The 26,664-nt window shown below is 32.9% G+C and overlaps 1 protein-coding gene across 2 annotated transcripts in view; it reads left to right on the top strand.

The window, feature by feature from the left end:
- LOC140441353 (uncharacterized) overlaps positions 1-26,664 on the top strand; it is a 51,088-nt gene that overhangs the window by 14,418 nt on the left and 10,006 nt on the right. For both annotated transcript variants that reach the window (XM_072532022.1, XM_072532023.1), the window contains exons 3-6: positions 9,576-9,978; positions 16,619-16,735; positions 19,659-19,943; positions 21,658-21,814. In XM_072532022.1, coding sequence (XP_072388123.1) covers positions 9,576-9,978; positions 16,619-16,735; positions 19,659-19,943; positions 21,658-21,814 — 962 coding nt within the window. The remainder of the gene's footprint in view (positions 1-9,575; positions 9,979-16,618; positions 16,736-19,658; positions 19,944-21,657; positions 21,815-26,664) is intronic.

The following is a 26,664-nucleotide window of genomic DNA, read 5'->3' as shown; positions in this document are numbered from 1 at the left end:
TAATAAATTAGTAAAGACATTATAAATTAAAGACATAACAATTAATAAATTCCCAACAATATATATATATATATATATATATATATATATATATATATATATATATATATATATAAATAGTTTAGGTGCCAGGCGACATACTGTATCACTCATACATAACAGGCTACAATTTTCAGGATAACTTCATAAGACCTCGACCCCCAAATATCTCTTGTGATACTTTCTGTACCGGGTACTTTTTCTCTCCAGCTTACCCAAAAGTGGTCATTTTAAAGTGATACCATCAAACCAATGGTGGTAATATTTTTCTTCCATCAGTGTCCATCCACAATTTTCAGGTTTTAAATTTGTTGGTGATCTTAAATGTGCATTGCACCACACACTGCATATATAAATTGTTCTTTTAATTTGTTGCAATAGCTCTTCTTTAGATGGAGACATACTTGATGCATCGAGGCCTCTTAACTGAGCTTTTATTACCATTTCATCGTGATTTTTGTTTCCAAAAGCCTTCTCGAAGAGCTCAACTCGCCCCATGTTGACGTCTTTGCTTTTTAAGGAATAAACTTTACAAATAAATTATTCAATGACTTTAAATATTGGGTTTGAAGTATTCATTTCAGATGGAGGGATTCTTAAAAGATCCAGGAAGGCTACCTGGTATCTCTCGTTTTTCTTCAAAATATCAAATGGTCTCTCCTTTCCTTTTCTCTAAAATGCCATCTATCAATCTATAAAATTATAATCATTGCCAGTAAATACATGACATACTGTTAGAGCTCGTGTCATTTGCTCTCCATAATTTTGATAACTATTATTGATATTAAAATATTCCTTTTTTTGTTGGTTGACATATCTATAATTACTTCCACATTAGATTTTAAAAATACCATATTGGATAACATAATTATAGGTATGTCAGAATCGATACAACGAACTGTCACTCGGTAGTTCGTGTTTATCTGACAAATATGGTGTACAATCTTTGTATCTGCTTCTTCATGTGTACAAGATGAATTATAATGTACAGATCTCTTCATTCGATTGTTGAAAACTTTATAAACGTAACAATTATCATAATTCAATTTTAATATTTTTCCGTCGCATATCTCAGCAAATTCGTCGTTGCACCAGTCTTCAATGAGAAAATCCACAAACTTTTCTTTAAAATTTCTATTTCTTAATAATTTGCCAAAATCTGTTGAGCGCATATTTTCTCTTCTGACATCATACTAAATATTTTAAGTTTTACAATTAAAAAAAAATTTATATACACAATTTCAGCGAAGGGTACGACGAAACGTGTTCGACTGAAAAATCGGAAAAAGATTCTTGTCCGTCAATTATACATTTTTATACTACGAGATTTTATAAAACAACTTTGAAAAAATCAGCTTGTTATTTATAAATAGGATGTATCTATAATTTTAATGCTCACACATTCTACAAAAAAGTAATCTCGACTGTATATTTTTTTAATTTTTACATAAAAGGCAAAAAAAATTTTTTTGTCGGACAATTCATTCATTAAGTTGTACTCTTCATTTAAAAACTAAAAATCATAAAAAAAACGTTATTAATAAATTTCCACAGACTCGTGGAAAAGCCGATTTTCACTGTCGGACGGAAAAATCGGCGAGTACATTTTGTCGGAAAATGTAAAAATAGTATTTTTTGGCATGTTTAGTTTGGTGGACTCCCTTATGGAACCAAAATTTTTGTCGGACAAGATTGTTTTCGGATATTTCACGAAGTCGACATTTGTATTCATTAAACAGCAATACGTTATTAATAAATTTGATACATCACTTCAAAATGACTACTTTTGGATAAGCTGAAGAGAAAAAGCACCCGGTACAGAAAGTATCGCAAGAGATATTTGGGGGTCGAGGTCTTATGAAGCTATCCTGAAAATTGTAGCCTGTTATGTATGAGTGATACAGTATGTCGCCTGGCACCTAGACTAATATATATATATATATATATATATATATATATATATATATATGTATATATATATATATATATATATATATATATATGTATATATATATATATATATATATATATATATATATATATATATATATATATATATATATATATATATATATATATATATATATATATATAGTCCGCCTAGAAAGTATCCGGAATTTTATATTTTTCCTAATTTTAATAGATTTCCTTTTTGTAAAATTTTAAGACAAAAGTTATGTATCAAGTAGGTTGTGCCGATAGCAGGTTATGGACAAAATCGCATGACAACACCATCTGTCAAATATTGTTTGTAAACAGACTTAAGATTTTTGAAATAATGTCGCAAGTAGAAAAAGGAAAAGTGGTGGAATATTTGTATAGAAAGGGTGTCCGAAACGTTAAAAAATTAGTGCAATTGACTGAACTCGGAAAAAGTGCAGTGTATGAGACAATAAAAAGGATAAAAAATGACATAGATATGAGACATAGACCAGTTTCGGGTAAACCGCGTAAGATTCGCGGAAACAATTTAAATGCTTTAGTGGCTTTAGGACGACAGAAACTGTCCGCATGTCACTGAAAAAGCAAGGCTACATATCAAGGAATCCAAAAAAAAATCCCTACAATGACACCTCTGCAAAGGCAACGAAGAATAGATTTTTGTCAACGTTTTCGAGAAGATAATTTTAATAATGTCTTTATATCCGATGAAAGTTGTTTCCAGCTTGGTGCAAATCATCTAAAAGTCCTATCACGAGAAAATGTTACCGTTCAAATTTCCAAATTTCCCACTAAAATAATGGTTTGGGGAGCAATATCTCAGCGTGGTGCTACATCTCTCTATATAGTTAATGGTACTGTTGATAGTGCGAAATATTGTGACATCCTAAATGGTTTTCTTCTTGAAACGGCTCATGTTTTATATCCAGAGGGGTGGCGTTTTCAGCAAGATAATGCAAGATGCCATACTTCTGCTTATACTCAAGCTTGGATACAAGAACACGAATTGGCAACAATTCCGTGTGCCAGCAGCATCTCCAGATCTTAGCCCCATTGAAAACATGTGGGGACTGATAAAGATTTAAATGGAACGAGCAGCGCCACGAGATAAAGAAGGTTTGATTCGGTCGGTCAGTTTTACAGGCCTGGAACACCATTACCGAAAATTATGGCCTTGACATAGTTTAGATTTAAATGGAGGTTGTATAAGTAAATGAGATGAATTATTTGTTGAAATTTTATACACTCGCGATCATAAAATCCGGGTCACCTTGAAAATCGCCGTTATTTCATTTTTAACGAGCTTTATCGTAAATAATAATAACACAAATACAAACTAATGCATGTTTCTGAGAATTGTTGTAGCCTTGGTGGTTTCCTTTGTAACAAAGAATTCCAATAATGCCGATTTCGCGGAAAACTATACACTTCCCAAAATGAACGGTACCTGTAACTGCCGCTTGTTTTAAATGTCTCATTTATGCTTCGACTTTCTGTTCAAACGCAACAAACAAAGGTTTATTATTGCCACCATTAGTGTGTATTAGTGCCATTATTAGTGTTTATTATTGTTTATTTTTTGCCAAAAATGCCTTTGACTGTTGTTGAAACGGCACGCATTGTTGCGCTTGTGGAAGACGGTCATACTCATCGGCAAGTCGCAATAACTGTTGGCGTAAGCCTTTCTACGGTTCAACGAGTGCTTCAACGCTTTCAGGAGATGGGTTTGCTAACCAGACGACCTGGATCTGGACGAAGAATAACGACCACGGCACGAGATGACCGTTTCCTTATGTTTCAGGCTTAACGAAACCGGACCTCAACTGCGGTTATGCATCGAAATCGTCTACAGGAAGTACGAAATTGCAATGTTGGCGTTGCAACAGTCAGGAGAAGACCTTGTTCTTCTGGACTATCTTCTCGGGTAATGGCTATAGGACCGCCACTTCGCCGGGCGCATCGAGTTGCACGACTAGCTTTTGCTCGACAATACGCGCATTGGGGAATTAATGATTGGAGCAAAGTGTTATTCTCAGATGAATCCCGTTTCTGCCTAACTGGATCCAATGGACTTGTAAGAGTTTGGAGAAGAACCGGTGAACGATTTGCACAAGCTTGCATTGCTCCAAGAATGTGATTTGGTGGAGGCTCGGTTATGGCTTGGGGAGGTGTATCTTCCGACTTCCGCACAGAATTACCCTTCATCGAAAATGGGTCCTTAACTGCACGAAAGTATATTACGGAGATTCTGGAAGAACATGTTATGCCCACCATGGCAGGGCTTGGAGAAGACGCCGTTTTTATGCAGGACAACGCGCGACCGCACGTTGCCAGGATCAGTATGCAATACTTAGACGCGGTTGGAATTACGAGGTTACCCCGGCCAGCTAGGTCTCCGGACCTGAATCCCATCGAACATCTCTGGGACGATTTGAAAAAACGTATTCAAACCCATACACCACCTCCTAACAACGCACAGGACCTTAAGGATCTGTTAGTGAGAGAGTGGAATAACATACCACAACATGTAATCCGGAGAAAAATTGAGAGTATGCCCCGTCGTCTGCAAGAGGTTATTAGAGCAAGGGGAGGCAATACATGATATTAGTCATTGAAATTCCACTGTTTTACCACGTTCTGTATTTTTATCATTTTTTTTTCGTATGTCTGTTTTATCAACAATTTGGTTTGTTTTCTGCTTTTTAAATAAAAACAATAAAAAACCATTTTTTTTTTCTTTCAAAATAAACATTGATGACAAATAAAAAATACATTAGCCTAAAAAAAGGTTATTACTGCACCAGATGCAAAAATATTCAATAAACTTGAAATTTTCAAGGTGACCCGGATTTTATGATCGCGAGTGTATTTCAAGTGATAGAAATAAATACCGTAAATTTATAATTCTGCTTTCTTTTTTCCGGATATATATATATATATATATATATATATATATATATATATATATATATATATATATATATATATATATATATATTGCTTGTAGTCATCTATTGGCCTTTAAGTGAAACTCTTTAAGGTTTGCTGAGCTTTCGAGGTTTTTTAACTCTTTATCAAAACATAACTTGCGAGGATGCTACTATAAAATTAAGAGAATAACTTAACATAAAGACATTTATTTCATTTACCTTTCTTTTCTTTTTCTTTCATTCTCACTATGGTTTCCATGGCTCTTCTCTCTGAATAACTCATGTCGTCTATCTTATACCCTGTGCATAGTGCAACTCCTGCTACATCGGCCAGACCAGCCGCTCTCTTCAAAGTCTACTAACGTCCTATTTAAGCGACATTCGGATTTCTAAACCCTGTTATGTCCTTACACAACATGCCATCTCAACTAAATATATAATTGATGTCACTAAGGTCAAAATACTTTGAAACAAAATTATCACAAGAGATCCCTCCTTGAAATGTGCCAAATTCTAAAACATCCATCATTCCTCAATAAAAAAACCGACATCGATAACTTAAGTCAGATCTTATTATACATAACAAATATTAACCATCATATCCCTTCTTTCTTTTTAAACAAATAAAATATATAAATAATATATAATAAAATAAATAAAAATAAACAAATTTAATTTAATGTAAATTCTTTATGGCATTAGGTAGGAACTAAAATATGTACGTCCACCCAATATGCATATATAGTTTTTATAAATGAAAGAAAAACGCAAGTTTCTTATCTTCGTTTTTCTTGTATTCAATAAAAAAGCAGAACTTGATAACATTTTGGAATCACATTTATTCCGTTATTGAATTTATGTCGATATTTACGTTAATGCTATTAAGAATTAATGATAGATTTTGATGTGCTGGGAAGGCTCCGAAGGCACAGAGTGTATTTCACAGAGATTGAAATTGCTAGGGCAATAACTTTAATTCAAGAAAGTTACTCAAGATGCATCAAAATGTACGAAGTTATTAGAAGACAACCTTATACGAATCGTGTAAGGGCGACTACAGCTAGAGAAGATCGACTTTTACAACTATGGGCCGTCAGAGATCGTCGAAGTACTGCTCGAACGGTACAAAATGAGTTGGTAGAAGCTACGAATACAAGAGTAAATACTCAACCAGCTAGAGTACCTCCTTTGAACCCTGCACATCGTAGAGCCAGACCCTTAATTGCTCAAGAACACATGAATTGGACCAATGTACAATAAAGTAATATGATGTTTACTGACGAGTCCAAATTTCTTTTAAATCATGTTGATGGATGTGTTAGAGTCTGGAAAAGACCAGGCGAGAAACCCAGGTTTTTGGAGGAGGTTCAATTATGGTTTGGGGTGAGATAACTTTAAACGGCCCCTTTGAGCTAGTAGTTATTTGACGAAGGGCGATAACGATAGAGCTGTACATTAACAAAATTCTTGAACCACACGTCCCATTTGCTGAAGATATGGTTCCATAATTTATCCTTTATCAAGATAATGCGAGACCGCATGTGGCCAAGATAGTACAAAATAATTTGACTACCCACAATCTTCAGGTTATGGAGTGGCCAGCGAGGAGTCCAGATTTAAATCTTATTGAACATGTTTGGGATATATTCGAGAAGCGCTTGAAGGATCGTCAGCCACTAAAAAACCTGCAACATGTCGAGGAAGTTTTCCTGGAAGAATGGAAACAACCTCTAGATCAAGAAACTATTCGAAATGTGATTGAAAGAATGTCTGGACGTTGTGCAGAAGTTCGGCGAGTTAGAGGAGCCCATACATGCTATCAGTTTTGTTTTAAAATAATTTTAACAAAGCTGTTATTTAAAAAATAAATCCACATTTATCACTTTTTATTTTTTTCCACAAAAAAATTTACAGTTCAGTAACAAAAACTTTGCTATATTTATAGCGAAAAATCTCAGATGTGCTTAAATAAAAATAAAACAATCATAAAAAGAGTCAGTTTAACACTACAACTTTATAAGTTGCTCATTTTTCGTTTTGATCAGTGTAGTTTAAATTGTTCCATTCGCCATATCGAACAAAATTTGTTCACGAACCCTAAAAAATTCGATCACTAATCCTTGACAATCGGCTTCACTGGACCCTACGCACGACATATAATGAAGGCAATATACACGTGTAACCATGACGCTCTCTATCATCAAACAGCAAATATCCGATGCAATATGTTGGTGTCGTGTCATTCATGAAAGAGCTGAAACAACACAGTCTAGTGAAACCAGCTCTGAAAATAAAATCACCTGACAATTAGTAGTGCTCTTATACAGTTTTTTTCTCGTTGAGTTTGTTGTGTTTCAATGTTAAGTAATCTTACAGTTTTCATAAGTATTAACTTCACCCTTATTGTTTTTGGTTACTTTTTGTAGAGACCTGAGGATGCTTTTAAAAAAATAAAAAAAGCAAAACTTATTCTAATAAACTAATAATATAATAAAATCCACAAGGAAAATAATTCCTGCAGCTGGCTGTATACCACGTATCACAAAAAAGAGATTAATCTTTGTAAATGGGTACATTTTATAAAAACCCTTAAAAGGGCTACATCAAAAACACGAACGTTTTCGGAACAACAATTCCATCATCAGGTTAAAAATACAGGTTACCATGCCTGAGCCACCAAAATATTAGGGTAAAAACCCTTTAAAATATATAATGTTACCAAAGATTGTACATATAGTTATTAATATTATTTGATGTTTAATATTTTAATTAAATTTTACTTCAGGTAACATACACCCATACTTTAAGTGAGTTCCAGTGTCCGGAGAGTAAACCTCTTCAAACGGACTTCAGCTGGTAACTGATCAGTTATTCACATTACGTTTTATAATTAAATTTCATATTTACACTTTTTTCAAAAGTTTAACATGGATTAAAAATTGGTATCTGACATTGACAGATGACATCTGGCAGATATCTTAAACTAGGAGTGGTTCAATGTCGTATCTTAAATATCTGCCATAGTGCATTAAAAAAAACAACTCAATTTATTAAATTATGATACATATTGGAAAGATCTTTGATGCCAGTCTTATTATTGATGGAATTTGGATCTTTTTTTATGTGAATCATCTCCAATATGCATCTTTTGTTAATTTTGTTCTTTTTCCAAAATCTGTACATTTTAAAAATCAAAAGAATGGCTATTTTCTAGAGAATGTTTGGCTAGGGCTGTTGTGTTTAATGCATTGGTTTGTACACTATATTTGTGTGCAACAATTCTTCTATGTAGGTATTGGTGTGTTTGTCCAATGTTGAATTGCAGTCTTTACAATTTATTTTATAAATAACGTTTGATTGATGGTCTTTATTAACTTTAGGTTTAAGTTTTGAAAAATATTTTGCAGATGTTTTTGATGATTTATGTCCAACATTAATATTATACTTTGCAAACATTTTTGACAGTTGCTCATAAAATCCATTAATGTATGGTAAGGATATATAGGATTTGTTGGAGTTAGTGACATTATTTATTATTATTATTATTGCTAGGTAGGGTTTGGGTTTGTTTTGGTATGGTATTGGAATTGGATTGATTTTTGATATAATTTCTTTTTTTAATAAGAGGGTTGTAAAATTCTGGTGAATAATTATTTTTTTCTAAAATATCTTTTCTCAAATTTGCGGAATGCTACTGTAGACTAGATAGTTTAATTGCTTTCAGTCTTTCTGACAGATGCATATTGGAGATGATTCACATAAAAAATATCCAAATTCCATCAATAATAAGACTGACATCAAAGTTCTTTCCAATATGTATCATAATTTAATAAATTGAGTTGTTTTTTTAAATGCACTATGACAGATATTTAAGACCCTCAACCACTCCTAGTTTAAGATATCTGCCAGATGTCACCTGACATCGATTTCGATGTATATTCCCGAAAAAACGTTACCTACTCTTTGTGTGCAGACGTTTTCAAGACATTATGATTGTAAATGCATGAGATATTAACTTTAAAATATTTGTCTCTATCTGTCAAATTAAAAAAAAAAATATGAATAACCCCAAAAAATATGACGTTCTGACCTATAGTACCTTATACAAATTTTATCTAGAATCTTACGCAGACTCAAAAAATGCAATAATATACAGGGTGTTCCATTTAAAATAACAAAGTTGCTGTTCACTTCCAGTATAATCGGAAGTGGCATCACTGTCAACTTATTTTACCAAATCAATTTTCATAAATATCGTGTAAGTAGTTTCCGACATATAGATAGTATAAGCTCGTCGTGAAACGCACTGTATATATTTGCTTAATTTTGAAGGGTCCGTGTTGTTAGTAACTTTTATTTATGGCTGCTATTGACCTGCGTCTTCAGTAGAAACACATTTGAGAATAATTTCATAATTAGTACAATGTTTCAAATTTAGTTTGTCAACCATCAAAGCTTTATTATATATGAACTATTTAATAGTATAAATAATATGTATGTGCTAGTCATATCTTTTATCAACAGCCAATACTATAAAGCAGAATACCGTCATTTGTATGTTTAAAGAGACTGCCAAAAAAACTGAATTTTGAATAATTTCGATTTTTAGAAATAACAATTTTTTAGTTTTGTTTCAAGTGCAATATTTTCATATGATTATTTTAGCAACACTCAATATCAAGAAGTAGAAACAGATGACATATATTATGAAGAACTAGAAGAAGATGAAAATTCCATAGAATATGTAATAGAAGAAGCTGTAGAATATGAAGAAGCCGCTGATGAAAACATCGAATACACCCAGCTTACGACTTTACGTGATGAATACGAATTACACGATGGTATTGAAGAAGAAACCGTTGACGATCCAGGCATACAAGAATTTTTGGACGAGGAAGAGACCCAAGAGGAAGAACAAATGGAAGAAGAAAATAATAAAGAGATAATGAAACTAAACGCTCTGCAAGAAGGAAACACAACCGAAAAAGATTATAATGTCGATGAAAATAACATTAAATTAGAATTCCTGGAATGTGATATGTGCAATAAGTCCTTCCGGACACCTGCTGTAAGTAATGATTTTTGCCCAATTGTTTTGAGTATAAAACAATCCAGGTTTCTTTTGCCAAAAGTATTCATTACAGGAATTATAATAGAAAATCTTTAGTATGTTGTAATATTTCTGGCTATGGAGAATCCATGATTGTTTAAAAGTAGTAATCTATATATATATATATATATATATATATATATATATATATATATATATATATATATATATATATATATATATATAAACAAGGTGTCCCAAAATATAATCGACGGACTAAAAAAATAATTTTCGTTTTGTCCTTAGTTACCGAGTTATTGATAAAAACAAAGATCTAAAATTCAATCTTTAAACTTTATTAAAAACGAAGTAAGCTTAAAACAACTGAGTGGCATAGGTTGTTTTGATGATGTTAAAAATTTATAAAAAGTTCGATCAACTTCTGTCAGTATTAGAATATTATAAGTATAATTTTATACGGATATTTGTTTTAAAAATGGAACGGTATTATTCTAATTGGGAATACGTTAAAAGTATTAATATTCAGTAAAATGTCCAGATCGACGGCACCTTGATGTAAAAACTATACGACGGGTTAAACAAAGAAGGTTGAAGGTAATTACGCACATCATTCCTAAAATGAGGCATTTTTATGACACTTGTTTATGACCTTCTTGAAACAAATGTGGAATTCCGTACACCAAAAGCGGGTATTTTGCCTATTGACGGTTCCGTTTAAACAAAATGTTGCTTCGCCAGAAAACAGGATAGAATTTTTTACGTTGGGATCTCTTCCGAGTACTCTCATTTCATAAAACTCCAGTTTTCTGCCAAAATTCTTGCATAATATTGATTTTGACAATCCCTAAATTATTACCTAAAGGACGAACTAAACTAAAAGCATTTTCAACAACATTCAACATAACATTATGACGATCATTTTCGCTCATCGTCCTTGACCTTTCTGATTTAGGCAAATCTTTTGCGTTCCCACGTATATCAAATTTCCTGATTACCCTACTTACCATTGCTTGCTGGAATTTGGTATTAAATAATTAGCACACTTCTTGTTGACTGACAATTTGTCTTCACAACCTACCATAATCAAAACTTCTATTATTTTCCAGTCATTTAAGCAATAAGCGCATTGCAAAATTACTTCTTCACTGCAGATAATTTATGTCAAATAAACAGCTACTTAACAATTTTTAAAATCTTTTGTGGCATAAATTTTGTAAATAAACGAGAACAACAAAAACTTATATATATATATATATATATATATATATATATATATATATATCCATTGGCCCAAATGTGAATTCGTTGAACAGCAATTTTTACATATTTCATCCAATACTTCATAAAGTAATTAGATAAGGATAGCTAAACCGTTCAATTGTCTCTGAAAGGAATATTCATTTCTTCAATTAGATATAAGGAACAAACAATTTAAATTGTGTTTAATATTTATCTTTACTTTATTTCTTAATATTTCGCTTTTCTTAATACTGCTTTGTTTAAAAGAAAGAATCTTAGAAATACAATATGTAATAATAACCAGTGGGAAAGAGGCAAAATCAAATACTTCTTCTTCTAATGGCGCTACAACCCTTTTTTGTCTTGGCCTACTTAACAACGTTTTTCTATTCTTCCTGTCTGATAATTTCCTTCGCCACTGTCTTATGTTCATGGTTTTAAGATCTTCCTCTACATCGTCTATCTACCTTTTACGAGGCCTTCCTCTTGTTCCATTTACTTGGGGTTTCCATCTCTGGATTACTTTTACAGCTCGATTATCTGGCATTCTTTCTAAGTGGCCAAGCCAGTTTAGTCTTTGTGATCTTACAAATCTAACGATATCTGCGCTCTGCATTAATTCATAAGCTCTTGTTACTTACATTGCACATAAAACAACATTAAACATTTACAATTTATACTTTACAATTTATATTATACAGTGCTAGTCAAAAGTTCGTTTCCCCCCCTCGTATTTTTTGAACGGTTATACTTATAATTGCGAAATCTGGAGTGAGGTAATAAACAGACGTAGCCTTCTTAACTAGTCATAACAAGTGACGTAATAGTGACAGATGACGTTACAGCGCCACCGTGACATAATTTTAAATAGGACCTTATGGCAAGTGATACCTCGTTTGAAAGGTATTGAAAATACCTATTCAACCATAGTAATTTTATTTGAGTTTAAGCTCATTTTGATGAATAAATTAAATAAATTCTAAAATTGTAGTTTCCCATTTAATTAATAAATATTAAAACCTCCGCCTCTGGTTACTTATCAAAAAGTTGATGTTTTTCAATTCTCTAATTGTTTTTACGTCTACGTCAACTTTTTTGACAATTAACCAGAGGCGAACGTTAGAATATTTATTAATTAAATGCGAAACTACAATTATTTTAATATACCTATTCAATTATACTAATTTTGTTTGGATTTAAGATCATTTTGAAGAATAAATTAAATAAATACTAAAATTCTAGTTTGCTTTAATTAATAAAAATTCTAACGTCCGCCTTTGGTTATTTGTCAAAAAAGTTAACGTTTGTCAATTCTCTAGTTGTTTTTAGTTTGCAAAAGCGTTTATAGCTCAATATTTAGTTTCTGTTTCTGCTTAGTTTAGTCAATTCTCTAATTATTTTTAGTTTGCAAACGCGTTTATACCTGAATATTTAGTTTCTGTTTCTGATTAGTTTGGTCAATTCAAGTTTAGTTAAGTTGTTTTTAGTTGTTATTAGTTAATATTTAGATTAATTATTGTTTAAAGAGACTTTTAAATTTTTGCAAAGGCAGAATGGTACGTACTGTAGCCGACAAAGTAGCTGCTGTGCAATAATTGGTGAATGAGGAAATAATTTCCATGCAGCGGAACGTTTTTTTTAATAAGAGGTACCCCGATCGCCCTAGATTGAGAGCTTATTTGAGGAAGCTTCTTCGGAAGTTTAAACAAACAGGTAGTGTTCAAGAGGTCAAACGATGACAAAAAAAAATTGACATAATTTCAGAAATGGTAGTGAACCCAAGTTGCATCTATCTATGGAATCAGTCAAAAGACAGTAACATCGAGTGTTGGCTGAAAACAAATTTCATCCATAAAAATTAAAAATTGTGCACCAACTTTAGAATGATGAACCCGACCGAAGACTAGAATTCTGTGAAAATATGTCCAATAAAATTAACCAACAGCCCGATTACATAAAAACAATTTGTTTTAGTGACGAAAGTACTTTTTCTCTCAATGAAAATGTTAGTACATGCAATGTGAGGTATTGGAGTGATACAAATCCTCACGTCTTTTGTGAAACACATACTCAATTTCCAAAAAAAAAAAATAAATGTTTGGGCAGGTATTTTGGGAAACCACATAGTTGGGCCTGTTTTTCTCAATACTAACTTAACCGGTGAAGTGTATCTGAAGATGTTACAAAATGCAGTTGAACCGTTAATAATTGAAATTCTGGAGGATAATTCACATGAATTCGGCAACTTGGAAATAACGTTTCAACAAGATGGTTCTCCTGCACACCATTATGGTGCCGTAAGACGTTACCTAGATGAGGAATATCATGGTAGATGGATTGGACGACGAGGTGCGATAGAATGGCCAGCTCGGTCACCGGACCTCACACCATTAGATTTTTTTTTCTGTGGGGATACTTGAAATCTAAACTTTACGCTACAGCACTCGACAATATTGACATTTTGAAACAACTAATTGTTAAAGAATGTAGGGCAATTTCCCCTGACACATTTGAACGAGTACGGCAAGGGTTTAGAAATAGGATGCACTACTGTCAGGAAGTAGATGGAGCACATTTTGAACACTTACTATAAGAACTGGCTGTTAAAAATATCTATTAATTAAATGAAAAGCTACAATTTTAGTATTTATTTAATTTATTCATAAAAATGAGCTTAAAATCAAACAAAATTATATTATTACTCATAGATATTTTCAATACCTTTCAAACGAGGTATTACTTGCCATAAGGTCCCATTTAAAATTATCTGTCAAAGTGGCGCTGTAACGTCATCTGTCACTATTACGTCACCTGTTATGACTAGTTGAGAAGCCTATGTCTGTTTATTACCTCCCTCCAAATTTCACTATTATAACAATAACCGTTCAAAAGATATATGTATATATATATAAACAAATAAATAATTTACAATTTACATTATGGTACAATTCACTGGAAGTTTAAAATCAAATGATAATTAGATCAAAAACAGTCACTAAGCGTTCCAGACCAACCCAGAGAATTATGTTATTTGATATAACCGTCGTGGTACCTATTGAATTATCTAAAGGTTTTATTAAGGATTTCGCAATATGTATTGCTCAGTTGGTTTGTGAATGTTTTATAGTTAATAGTATTTCAGCATTTTTTTCTAGGATATATATATATATATATATATATATATATATATATATATATATATATATATATATATATATATATTCGGTTTTTTATAACGTCTTACGACGTTGTCCGACTCCCAAACGCCACTGTATTCTGTCTTGAGTTAGGTTTTCGTCCAGATTTCGAGCGCTAATCGCTTTCCTAACTCCCAGGTTCCAGCTCTGTGGTGGTCTTCCTCGTTTCCTCTTCTCTGGGGGTTGCCACATCATCGTTTTTTTAGGCAATCTTTCGTCCCCCATTCGGCTCACATGCCCATACCATATGAGCTGTTTTCTCTCAATATCCACAACTATAGTGCCCTCTATACCCATTTGTTGTTTTATCACTTCATTCCGTATTCTGTCGGCTCTTGATATTCTCATCGATCTTCTGATGGCATCCATTTCCGTGTCTTCGACCTTTTTCTTATATTTTTCGGTTATTCTCCATGTCTCAGCTCCATAAAGTAGGCTAGTTTTAACCATTGTCTCATAGATGTTCCATTTTCTTTTCTTTGATATTTCTTTACTCCATAGAATTCCGTTCAAACATGCTATAGCTCTTCGTGCTTGTACAATTCGATGTTCTATTTCTCGTTCGTCTTTTCCACTACGGTCGAAGATGACGCCCAGGTATTTATATTCGTTGCATGGATTTATTTTTTGATTGTCATCGATATCGAGTTGTTCTGCTTCAGCTCCAATTGAGAGGTATTTTGTCTTTTCTAAATTGATATTTAATCCCCATTTCTGGTATTCTTCAATTAGTTTTCTAAGCATGTATTCCATGTCATCTTTGTCATTTGAGATCACCACCTGATCATCTGCAAACTGTAAAGTATATATGTAATCCTGATCGTTCAATTGTATACCCATTCCTTTGACTTTCCTTTTCCATTGTTTCAGAGCTGCAGAGATATAAATCTTAAACAGAGTCGGAGAGATACAACATCCTTGTCTGAGACCCTTAGTAACTGCAAATTTTTCTGCTAAGAGGTTTCCGAATTTCATTTGGGAGTTTGAACCATAATATAGATCTTTGAGAGCACTAACCAATGTTTGATGTATGTTTGATGTGCCCAGGACTTCCCATAGTTTATTTAGCAGGACTGTGTCATATGCCTTCTCAAGATCTACAAAAGTCATATGTAACTCTCTATTTGTCACAATTTTCTTTTCTATAATTTGTTTAAGACAGAAGATGCTATCTGTACATGAACGACCTGCTCTAAATCCTCCTTGTTCTTCGTCTTCAGACGATTGATAATCTTCCTCTATCAGGTCCCGTAGTATTCGACCATATAGTCGACTCATTGAACTTGTGACCGATATCCCTCTATAGTTTTTACAATTTCTCCTGTCACCTTTTTTATATATTGGGGTCATATATGCTGTTTTCCATTCATCTGGTGTTGGATGTCCATTAATATATTCGTTAAATATCACCGTGATCATTCTGTGTAATTTCTCTGAGCCATTCTTTATTAATTCCGTAGTTACTCCCTCTGGTCCACTTGCTTTGAACTATGTTGATGTCTATGGTAATATGCTCTCCCAGAATTTCGATTCTTGATGAATTCATATCTTCTTTAAATTCGTCTCTGTTCTCATTTTTTCTAGGAACCATTTATAATTATTTTCGTTTGCCAACATTTTGATGTTATCTTATTCAAAGTCGAAATGGTCGAAAGTGGAATGTTGAATCTTTTTTGTTATATAATCAGTCTTGTATTGTGTTATCCGTTGTTTTGCCACTGTTCTATTTAGCCAATAAAGCAACCATCACATTCACTGACTATCACAGACTACCAAATTATTAGGTGTAGTTCATATTTCTTTTTATTCTGTCGCCATTGAATATAAAACAGTCGTCATTTTAAAATCTCTTTGAAGATCCACAGAAAAATCTAGAAACATATTAATTGACATAAAAGCTTTCAAAAAGTCTTACACACCATATATTTGCATTTAAGAAAAATTTCGATGGTGTCATGTGAGTGTATGGGAAAATGGAAAGTGATTCCATTTCAAATAATTTTACTAAATGGCGCCTGTCAGCTATTTTTAATGGTTACGTCACATAAAAGCAGTCTTAGTTTAAGAACCCAAAAATTTATTAATTTTAAGTTTTATGGTTCATAATATAGTTGGTTGGGGTAGAGGGGCAGGACGACTTTAAACATGTACTGTACATTAGTTATGTTTGAAAATATAGTAAAAAATAAAAAATATTTTAGGGTTTGAAACGCCACATCACAGTGAACCACGAAAAACGCGATGAATTCGAATATGATGATCCATTAACTTTGAAGTTGTGTCCATGTTGTGGAGAGCCGTACGATACAGCACATCAGGTGAATTTTTTGTATTACTTGTTTTCTTTGGTTTTATATTAGCATAACTCGTGCTCGGGGTTTTATGATGTGTTTTTGATGTTTAAAAAAAACAGAATTAATTTTATTATTGTGTTACTGGTAAATAAATTTCATCATCCTGTTAATATATCGCTATTTTTAAGAGTTAACTTTTAATCTGAGACTTTTTAAAAATTTTAATTTTAAAATTTCCTGTCAGTTAATCACCATTTACAAGTGATTTGTTCAAAATCTGTTCAAAAGCTTCTAATTAGGACAAAATATTGTGATTGGTTGCACAATATACACATGTTAAAATCACTACAATCCCGAGGAGTAACACCATCTTGCCCCTTACAGACCATGGTACAGAGAGCAGAGCTGTGAACTCTGGGGAATTATAAACTTAGCACTGGTGAGAACAAAAATGGACATCTCAACAGAGTGCTCAGAAATGACTGAGGGTTTTGAGTTTAGAAATAATAACACAACAGGAGAGCAGAGGAGCAACTCAGGTCGCTGACTCTGTCTCCACCCAAGGGTGCCCCCAAAGGCCCCAGAGGCTCCGAACCTCCAGCATAGTAGGGCAGTTTCGGCATAACTTACTGTTGCTATGAGAAGAGTCAATGTATCTTTGATACAAGAGACCTGTGTTTACCAGGGCCAAATAAGAGGTCTATCGTACATTTGTCGTCTATTACCCGATGACCTGGCATCTTCTGGGAGTTCTCGGCATTCCCATACTACTCTAGAGTCTACTTTATGGTCCCTGAAAGCCTCCATAGCCGCTTGACTATTTGTGCATATATTGATCCACTTAAGTTCAAAACCCCTTAAGTTAATTTCTCCTACACAATACAAGATCGGTAACAGCGACGTTAATTCACGTATTTTTTTAATACAAAAGTTAAGACCATTTTCATATTTTTTGGAAACGAATACTTTTATGGAAGTCGATGGATATTGTTTTGAACATCTAATTAATTAATTATGACTAATGAGTAAACTGTTGATGTATCATAAATTATCTTAATTTAGTTGATTTTTATGCGTTATATCTAATCAAGTTTACTATTTTTGTTAGTTAACTCGTTTATTCGTTAATATAATTTTTATTGAGATGAGACAAAAAATGACACATTGGCGAAACATATGCGTTTCGTTTAATTTTTAAGATATGCAACACTTGTAATAAATCAATACTTTCTGACAAAAGTTGAGTTAATACGGGAAGAAAAATCATGGATGCCTGACTACTCCTTCAAAATACCTTTCTAATGATGTGTTATACATTTTATATTCCCAATATAAAATTAAGAGGTTTTGGAACTGTTAGGGAGGGGTTTAATAAATGACAGATGTCTACATGTTTAAAATGTTTTGGAATACAAACCGACCTTCTGTAGCATTTTCACACAATCAAATGAATATGAAACTCATAAAAAGAAAAATTAAGCAAGTCAAAGAATCTTGGCTCCAAAATTTTTGTACAGAAATAGACAAGAAACTTAAAAATATTTCCGGAATTGGAAACTGAAAAATGCCCACGTACTTGAAGAATGCAAAGAATGGGAGATATACATCAGTGACCTTTTTGACGATGCTTCTAGAATGATGCACATACTACCTCTGACAACCAATTAGACAGAGGTCCCAGTATACTGAAATCAGAAGTCAGAGAAGCGATACAGCAAGCCAAAAATAATAAATCACCTGGACCAAATCAGATCCCTGCTGAGCTACATAAACTTTTGGATGAGGAAACCATTACCTACTTAACTACCTTTAACAAAATTTACAACGAAGGAATAATACCAGATGATTGGTGGGAGTCACTATTTATAACATTACCAAAGAAAAGTAGGCCCAACAAATGCAATGATTTTAGACTAATCGGTTTGATGAGCCACACACTTAAGACACTTTTATGAATTTTACAAAACCGAGTATTCCTTCTGTACAAAAGTAGAAAGGGTAATATGCAGTTTGGATTTAGAAATGTTCTAGGAACTAGGGAGGCGCTATTTTATATGCACGTTCTCTTACAAAAAAGCTGTAAGTTCCGAAAGTACGTTTAGAGGGTCCTGAAATGTTCTGTGGTCTATCCTATCCTGTCCATGAGACATGGACATTAAAAACCTTAATGCTTAACAAATTAGAAGTATTCGAATTGTGGTGCTATCGACGGATCCTCAAAATATCATGGGTTTCACACACTTCCAATGAAGATATTCTTCACATAATGAATTCAGAACGCTTGCTCACAAATATCATAAAGAAAATAAAAACAGAATACTGCGGCCATATAATTAGAGGACCCAAATACCATTTACTTCGTCTTAGAATACAAGGAAAAGTGGAAGGAAAAAAATGGATTGATCGAAAGAAACTTTCATGGCTGCGTAATATTAAACACAGGTGTGGTAGCACTGTAGAAGAATTATTTCGCGCAGTAGCCGATAGAGAACGGTCTCGGGAAATAAACAAGATGATGGCCAACGTCTGAATACGGACACGGTACCTAAAGAAGAAAAATGAATATTAGCAAATATCAGGGAGGAATGTTTTCAGTGGCTAATTATGTAGATATTTATATGCGGTGTTCTGGAATTGTTTGGTTCCGTTTTGTCAGCAACTGCGGTAAAAATTATCAAATATGATACGGGATCAGACGTAGACGTCCCCCCAACGATTGATTATAATCCATTCCGGGACACACTCCTATTCTATAATTGAATTTAGGACACCCTATATATTTTTATGCAGCCTATATTACTGTATCAAAACAAACTCAAATATGTGCAATACATTTTATAAGTTTGCTGTAATTGACTAGCTCTTAAATAATTTTCTGTTGTTTGTTCCTACTTTGTAACTGAATGTTGGTCATGAAAATTGTAGTTATAAAAAATTATTTTTACAGACCGGTGACTATAAATGCAACTTTTGTGATAAACTTTTTACCCAGAGCAACTTCCTTAAACGCCACGTAAGCATAGAACATCCAAAAGATGGCAAATATCCTTGCATCGAATGTAAATTTGACTTTGTCACAAAGGAATTGCTTATAGATCATTTGCGATTCCATCCGATCAAGTCTGTTAAATGTAAAGAGTGTAATAAAGAGTTTACAAGAAAATATCATCTGGACAGACATATTGGCCAAACAGGTTGTATGGGACAACCTAGAAAGGTTTTTGAATGTAGGGTAAGTGATTTTAACTAAAATAATATTAAAAACAACTTTCTAATTTTATAATGAGCTTTAATTACTTTATTAGATTTATAAACATATTTATTATACAATGGATGATGCAATAGAAAAATAGGCGTAGTTATTTTAATTCCACTGTTTTCAGCGGTGTTGCCAGATAATTCTTGTCCGTTCGCTAACTTATTTGTATTCTCACACTACGAAGAAAAATGTAAAATTTTTCAATTCATTTTAAAATGTTTATACATACGTTATTTCACCAAGCATTAAAAATCATCAGTGATATTAGACATCTGCGCGCATTATTTTTCAACATATTTAAAGTAATAGCTACACGGTAATTACTGACAGAAATGTTTCTATACTAATGCTATCAACAGTACGAAATTTATGGATCTACTGACCCCCCTCCATCATTTCCTTCTTTCTGACCGCTTATTTGATCTTCACCGACTCAACTCAGGTTTGTTGCATAGCATTTTTATGTATTTATAAGACAGGCAACATACCTAACAAGAAGATTAACTAACTTAAATATCCATATTTCAAAATCTCAAATGTGATTACAATTTTTAAAGAAATTCGACAGGATTTTGAGTAGATGTTGTACTCTCAATAGGGAAACATCAATAGAACGACTCAATTATCTCGGAAACAGTTAACACGATTTGTACCTGGTAAAGTGTTGTGCTCTGGCACAACACTCTACCAGTGTTACGAAATGTCTCAACGACTGCTAACATTACACTTTTACTAAGGGCTGTTAAACACTTTTTGTCGATATTTTTCAGACACTTGTTTCAAACTTGGACCATTATTCCGTCCATTTCCGCATGAGCTGAAATAATGCTCTACTATAAACACTGTCTCCTTATTTATGTAAACCATTTTCACGACGCTGACGGTTTTAATAATAGAGCACTCTTAATTTGACAGTTAATGACAAATAGACCCAATCACACAAATACGCATTGCGCGCAATTTCACAGCTGTCTAAATTTCGGTACTGTTAATTTTTTCGAATACCATTATGAACACGCAAAATTGACGTAAATAATATTATTTAAAGATTCTTTTGAAACACCACATGAGGCAAAATTTTTTAATTTCCTTTAACTCAATCTACAAAATAGATCATATAGGATAGTGCAGAGATCTTTTGCGTAGCCATGATGCCAATCTTATTAAATTTGTAACTATATATCATAACCAAGTAAATCTTAGTAAGCATGTATGTCCAAAAAGATTCACATTAGTACAAACAATTTTGTACAATCCTTACAATTTCTGCCACCAAATTCTAGAAATTGATTGTTGATATTTTTTTTCGATATTTGTAGGATTTAACCTTAAATTTTTGCCGGTATTGTATATATAACAGTGCCATTAAGTATCAAGATTCCTCTAACATATTTGTTCTCAAATTAAATATTTATCAACGAGTTATCGACAACATTTCTCGCCTATTAAGGGTTTAAAATAGCAATTTAAAGCAAATATTTATATTCATAGTAATAGAAATTACATTGGAAATAAATAAAAGTAGTTTTCTTTACAACACACAGGTTTACAATATTATTTTATGCTCTCTATTATTCAGTTACAAACATTATTTAAAGTAAAAGTGCCAAATCAATCGATCCAATAACATTGAAAAAGAGCTTTTGTATTACAATAAATCATTTAAAACAAAAAAAAAATGTTTTAGGTCTGTAAACGTTGCTTTACCAGAAGAGACAATTTAGCAGAGCATTTAAGAAATCATGCTGGACAATCTAAAAAGAAAAAGAAATTCACTTGCGACTATTGCCATAAGGAATTCCAGGGCGTAAATTTGCTTAACATTCATGTTAGGACTCATACAGGTAAACTATCAGCTAATTTATTTATTTATTTAAAAACTTGGCTTCTAATCGTCCGTGAAAAAGTACAGTTACAAATTACGATACATAATTAAGTGTCGTATATACAAACATAAAAAGGAAAATCATGAAAATCAATAACTAAGGTTGTAATAAAAACTTCTTTGGTTGTGGACAAAATATGTTACAATACTGTATCACCTATTACTGTATCTATGTGTATAAAACAAATTCGTAAATCGTGTTAGGCCACTTATAACTGTCCCTTACAATTAAGTGTCATAAGAGGAATTTAATAATTGTGATATTAAGTCCCTCGTAGAGACTTAATTGTAAAGGTAATGTGTTGGTGCTTTTCGCAAGTAATATTCTGTGTTAATGAATTGGAATTAATAGCATGGACCACTGGGTTCTTAGGGTTATCTAAACCATAGCTGGGTATGACAAAAAGAGTTGCTCGCGTTTAAGTGAAAGGGGCAGTTCGCTGGATTTATGATAGAGTGTCTTGGTTGAGCTGGATCTGAATGTCCCAGCACAGGGAGGGATGGTTTTATTGTGTACCGTATATAGACTTCGTAATAGAGATTGGCAAGCTGAATGGTAGATTTGGCTACCGCAATCAATTTTAGGGTGAATTAATGTTTTGTATATTCTAGGAACTTCTTCGTCTCATCCAAAGTTATTGTGCGAAAAGTCTTAAGGATTTTCAACCGATTTAAACAAAATTTCTTGGCTGTCAAAGATTAGGCCAAGGATTTTTTTGTTTACAATTTTGATATATAGGATGTGGATTCTAAATTTTTGTTTATGGTATATTAGAATGTTCTATATACTACCTAGAGTCTATTAGTTGAGGCTGTTCAATTTTTCACATGCGAAAAACAATATTATATTTTTCGTTGTATCATTCCCATAGTTCCCAATTTCAATTTAAAAATCGTTACCTAAGCCAACTCTAAGTAATAATTCCTACTCCTGACTTTAACTTCACCTTCGAGAAACACATATATACTGATATGAGAAACATACTGCGTGTGATTTTACCATGAGTATATGTAACAGTGATATTGTTAAGCGTATTTTATTAACTTAATTCAACTATTGTCCGTATAACATTTAATTACCCCTCCTAATTATTGAACCACATCTACTGATACAGTTCTAACAACTCTGAAATTATTTTAATGATTTCGTATATGTACATACACCGTTAATCGTTCATATTTTGATCCATTTCGAGGCGGATAAATTCTTCTGCCTCTTGTATTATATTTTCTGTTTATCTCTCTATATATCTTTAGTGCAATAAGACACTTAACAAATTAATATGATATCTCAGGGCTCTTTTACTTATTAAAAACAAAACGTGGCTTCAAAGTATTTTTTGCTAGTTGCCTTTGAAGAAAAAAAAAAAAGATAGACAATAGGAAAATAAAATTTCAGCACAATTATGACTTACAAAGCAAATGTTATATTAAAAAAAACCAATCAAATAATAAAAGTAAAAATTTTGAATAAACATAAATATACCATATACAATGATTAGAATAAAAATCTCAAACATCCATCAAATCATACATCCACAATTATCAATACAAATTAATTAAGCTTATATGCAAATATAAAATTTCTTAATTTTAGTGACTCCCGATAAATTATCATGTATTTAATTCTCAATAAAACCAACAAAAAACGAATAACTCTAATTTAAATAGGTGGTCGTGATTGAAAGTCTCTGTTTCTAAAAATGACGAAACTAACCTTTTGTTCCCAAAATTGATGACTTCACCTCTTTCTCTTTTGATTGTGCCTTGTCCACCTTGCTCGTACCTTTCAGTTTCTCCAGAATACTCCTGCTAAACTCCTCTGCTTCAAATCTTTACTACATGAATAAACTCCTCTCCAGACACAAGGATATATCAACTAATCGACTTGGTCCAGTATAAAACTATACATCTGTTTATTACTTACAGCATGTCAGTTATTTCTTCTGTCTGCTACCACAGTTGGAACTCTTTCCACCAAACACAAATACAACTTTTCACAATCTAGACTTTTTTAAAAAACTTGGCTAATTAGCAACATCGTCTCCACAAAAAAAAACTATAGTATACTCGCCCGATATTCAATTCACAATGCCTTCCTCTCTCTTGCAAAACTATCCAAAATCCTTCCATCTCCCTCCTCTTTTTCCTTGAACCAATCAGAACGTATCTCCATCCAAACAAATTTTACTTTCTTCAAAGAAAAAAAGCTAACTTTCTCCTATCCAATAATCCGTCGGTCATCTAATAAACATTTTCAATTTCTAGAGAAAAAAGGATAATGACCTCTCACAAACTATTTATAAACCTACCCTATTGTATAATTCTTGCTAATCCATACAATAGAAAGTTTAAGGTAGAACTGTTTACAAAAATGTCTATTTAAAACTAAACCGTTAGAAAAACCAATATATTGTCTTCTTATTTTCTGGGAATGTCTTTGAACGTATAAAATTCACTTTCCTAAAAAAAAAAACACTTTCTAAAACTAATGCTAAACAGTATAATATACAGGGTGTTTGCGATTTCTGTTGGTCGGTGATTTGATTTTTGTCTTAATATTTTCTATTTGATTTTTGAAAATTATGGAACCTTATTAATATATATATATATATATATATATATATATATATATATATATATATATATATACATATATATATATATATATATACATATATATATATATATATATATATATATATATATATATATATATATCCATCCTCTATCACAAAGGAACAGAAAATGGACGAACAAGTGGAGTGGGGTTCCTAATTAATAAGAAATGGAAAGATAGGATAATCGACATAGCAAGCACCTCAGACAGAGTAGCTAGTCTAAGTCTAAGACTATCCAGAAGATACACCATCCAAATTGTGCAAGTATATGCACCAACCATATCCCACTCCAATGAGGAAATAGAGGAATTCTACAATGAAATAACTGAGGTGCTTAACAAGAACAAAAGCCAATTTAAGTATCTAATCGGGGACTTTAATGCCAAAGTGGGTAAACAATCAAATCAAGAACAATGTGTCGGCAACTTTGGCATTGGAGAAAGAAATGAAAGGGGAGAGAGACTGGTTCAATACGCACATTACCAGAACCTCTCAATCGCCAATACCTATTTTAAGAAGAACCTCAATAGGAAATGGACATGGTTAGCTCCCAATGCAACTACCAAGAACGAATAGATTTCATCCTAACTAATAAGCTGAAAACCATAAAGGATATAAGTGTGCTCAACAAATTCCGAACAGGTAGCGATCACAGACTAATTAGATCTCGGGTCGTTCTAAACACTAAACTAGAAAGAATGAAATTACTCCAGAAACCAACTGCAGGGGTAAATATCACTAACCTAAGCAACAACTCGGAACGCTATCAAAATTTAATTCAAGAAAAATTACAAGACCCAACGAATAGCACACACTTAATGGAAACAATCTTAAATTGCGCCAAAGAAGTTGGAGGATCACAAGCACACAACAGCAATAGAAAACTTTCAGATGAAACAACAGCTCTCCTGAAACAACGAAGAGAAATGAAAATTAACTCCAATATTAATAGAATTGAATATACCGAACTGTGCAAAGTAATACGGAAAAAAATCGCAGAAGATATAAAAACCTACAATGAACGACTTGTACAAAATACAATCGAAAACCATAAAAACTATAGGAAAACCAAGAGGAAGTTGGCAATCGGTAGAAAGCAAATAATAGCATTGGGAAACAACAACGAAAGGATCACAAATAGGGATGAAATAATAAAACATGTAACCGAATTCTATGAGGGTCTATATAAAGCTCCGGAAGCACAAGAAATAGGCGAAGAAGAAATTGCGGTTCAAGAAGATGTACCAGATGTTCTCGTGGATGAGGTAGAGGCAGCTCTTAAGAGCATGAAGAACGGCAAGGCAGCCGGTAATGACGGTGTTACAGCCGAACTTCTAAAGATTGCTGGTCAAACAACTTGGAAAATCCTAGCAAAAATATACACAGACTGCCTAAAATCGAGACATATTCCAAAAAAGTGGAATTCAGCCAACATAATCCTTATTCACAAGAAAGGTAGCAAGGAAGACATTAGAAATTATAGACCGATCAGCTTGCTACCTGTGATATACAAGGTATTCACCAAAATCATTAACAACAGAATACAGAACACACTTGACGCTGCACAACCCCGAGAGCAAGCAGGCTTTAGAAGTGGCTTCAGCACAATGGATCATATTCAAACATTAAGGGAAGTAATGAGCAGAACAAAAGAATATGATCTACCACTGGCGCTAGCATTCATAGACTTCGAGAAAGCATTTGACTCCGTATACCCAAGAGCAGTCATAGAAGCTCTTGTCGACCAAGGAGTAGATAAACCATATGTTGAAACGCTAGCAAATATATACAAAGAGGCCACAGCTAGAGTAAGCATATATGAAAATACCCCAGAATTTCCCACTCAGAAAGGAGTCCGACAAGGAGACACCATATCCCCTAAGCTCTTCAATGCAACCTTAGAAAATATCTTCCGGAAATTAGACTGGAACAACCAAGGTCTATGTATAGATGGAGAATACCTAAACCATCTTAGATTCGCTGATGACATCATTCTAATTGCTAGAAGTCCTGAAGAATTACAACTGCAAATTAATGACCTTAATACAGCCAGCAATGAGGTAGGCCTAAAAATGAACCTAGCAAAGACTAAAATAATGTGCAATGATCTGATCGCCAACGTGGAAATAAAAATTAATGAAACCTCGCTAGAAGTAGTAGATGAATACATATACCTGGGACAGCTCAT

This window comes from Diabrotica undecimpunctata, chromosome 5, assembly GCF_040954645.1.
Source record: "Diabrotica undecimpunctata isolate CICGRU chromosome 5, icDiaUnde3, whole genome shotgun sequence".
NCBI lineage: Eukaryota > Metazoa > Arthropoda > Insecta > Coleoptera > Chrysomelidae > Diabrotica > Diabrotica undecimpunctata.
Note: the sequence above shows the minus strand (reverse complement) of the source record. Positions and strands in the feature narration are given on the sequence as shown.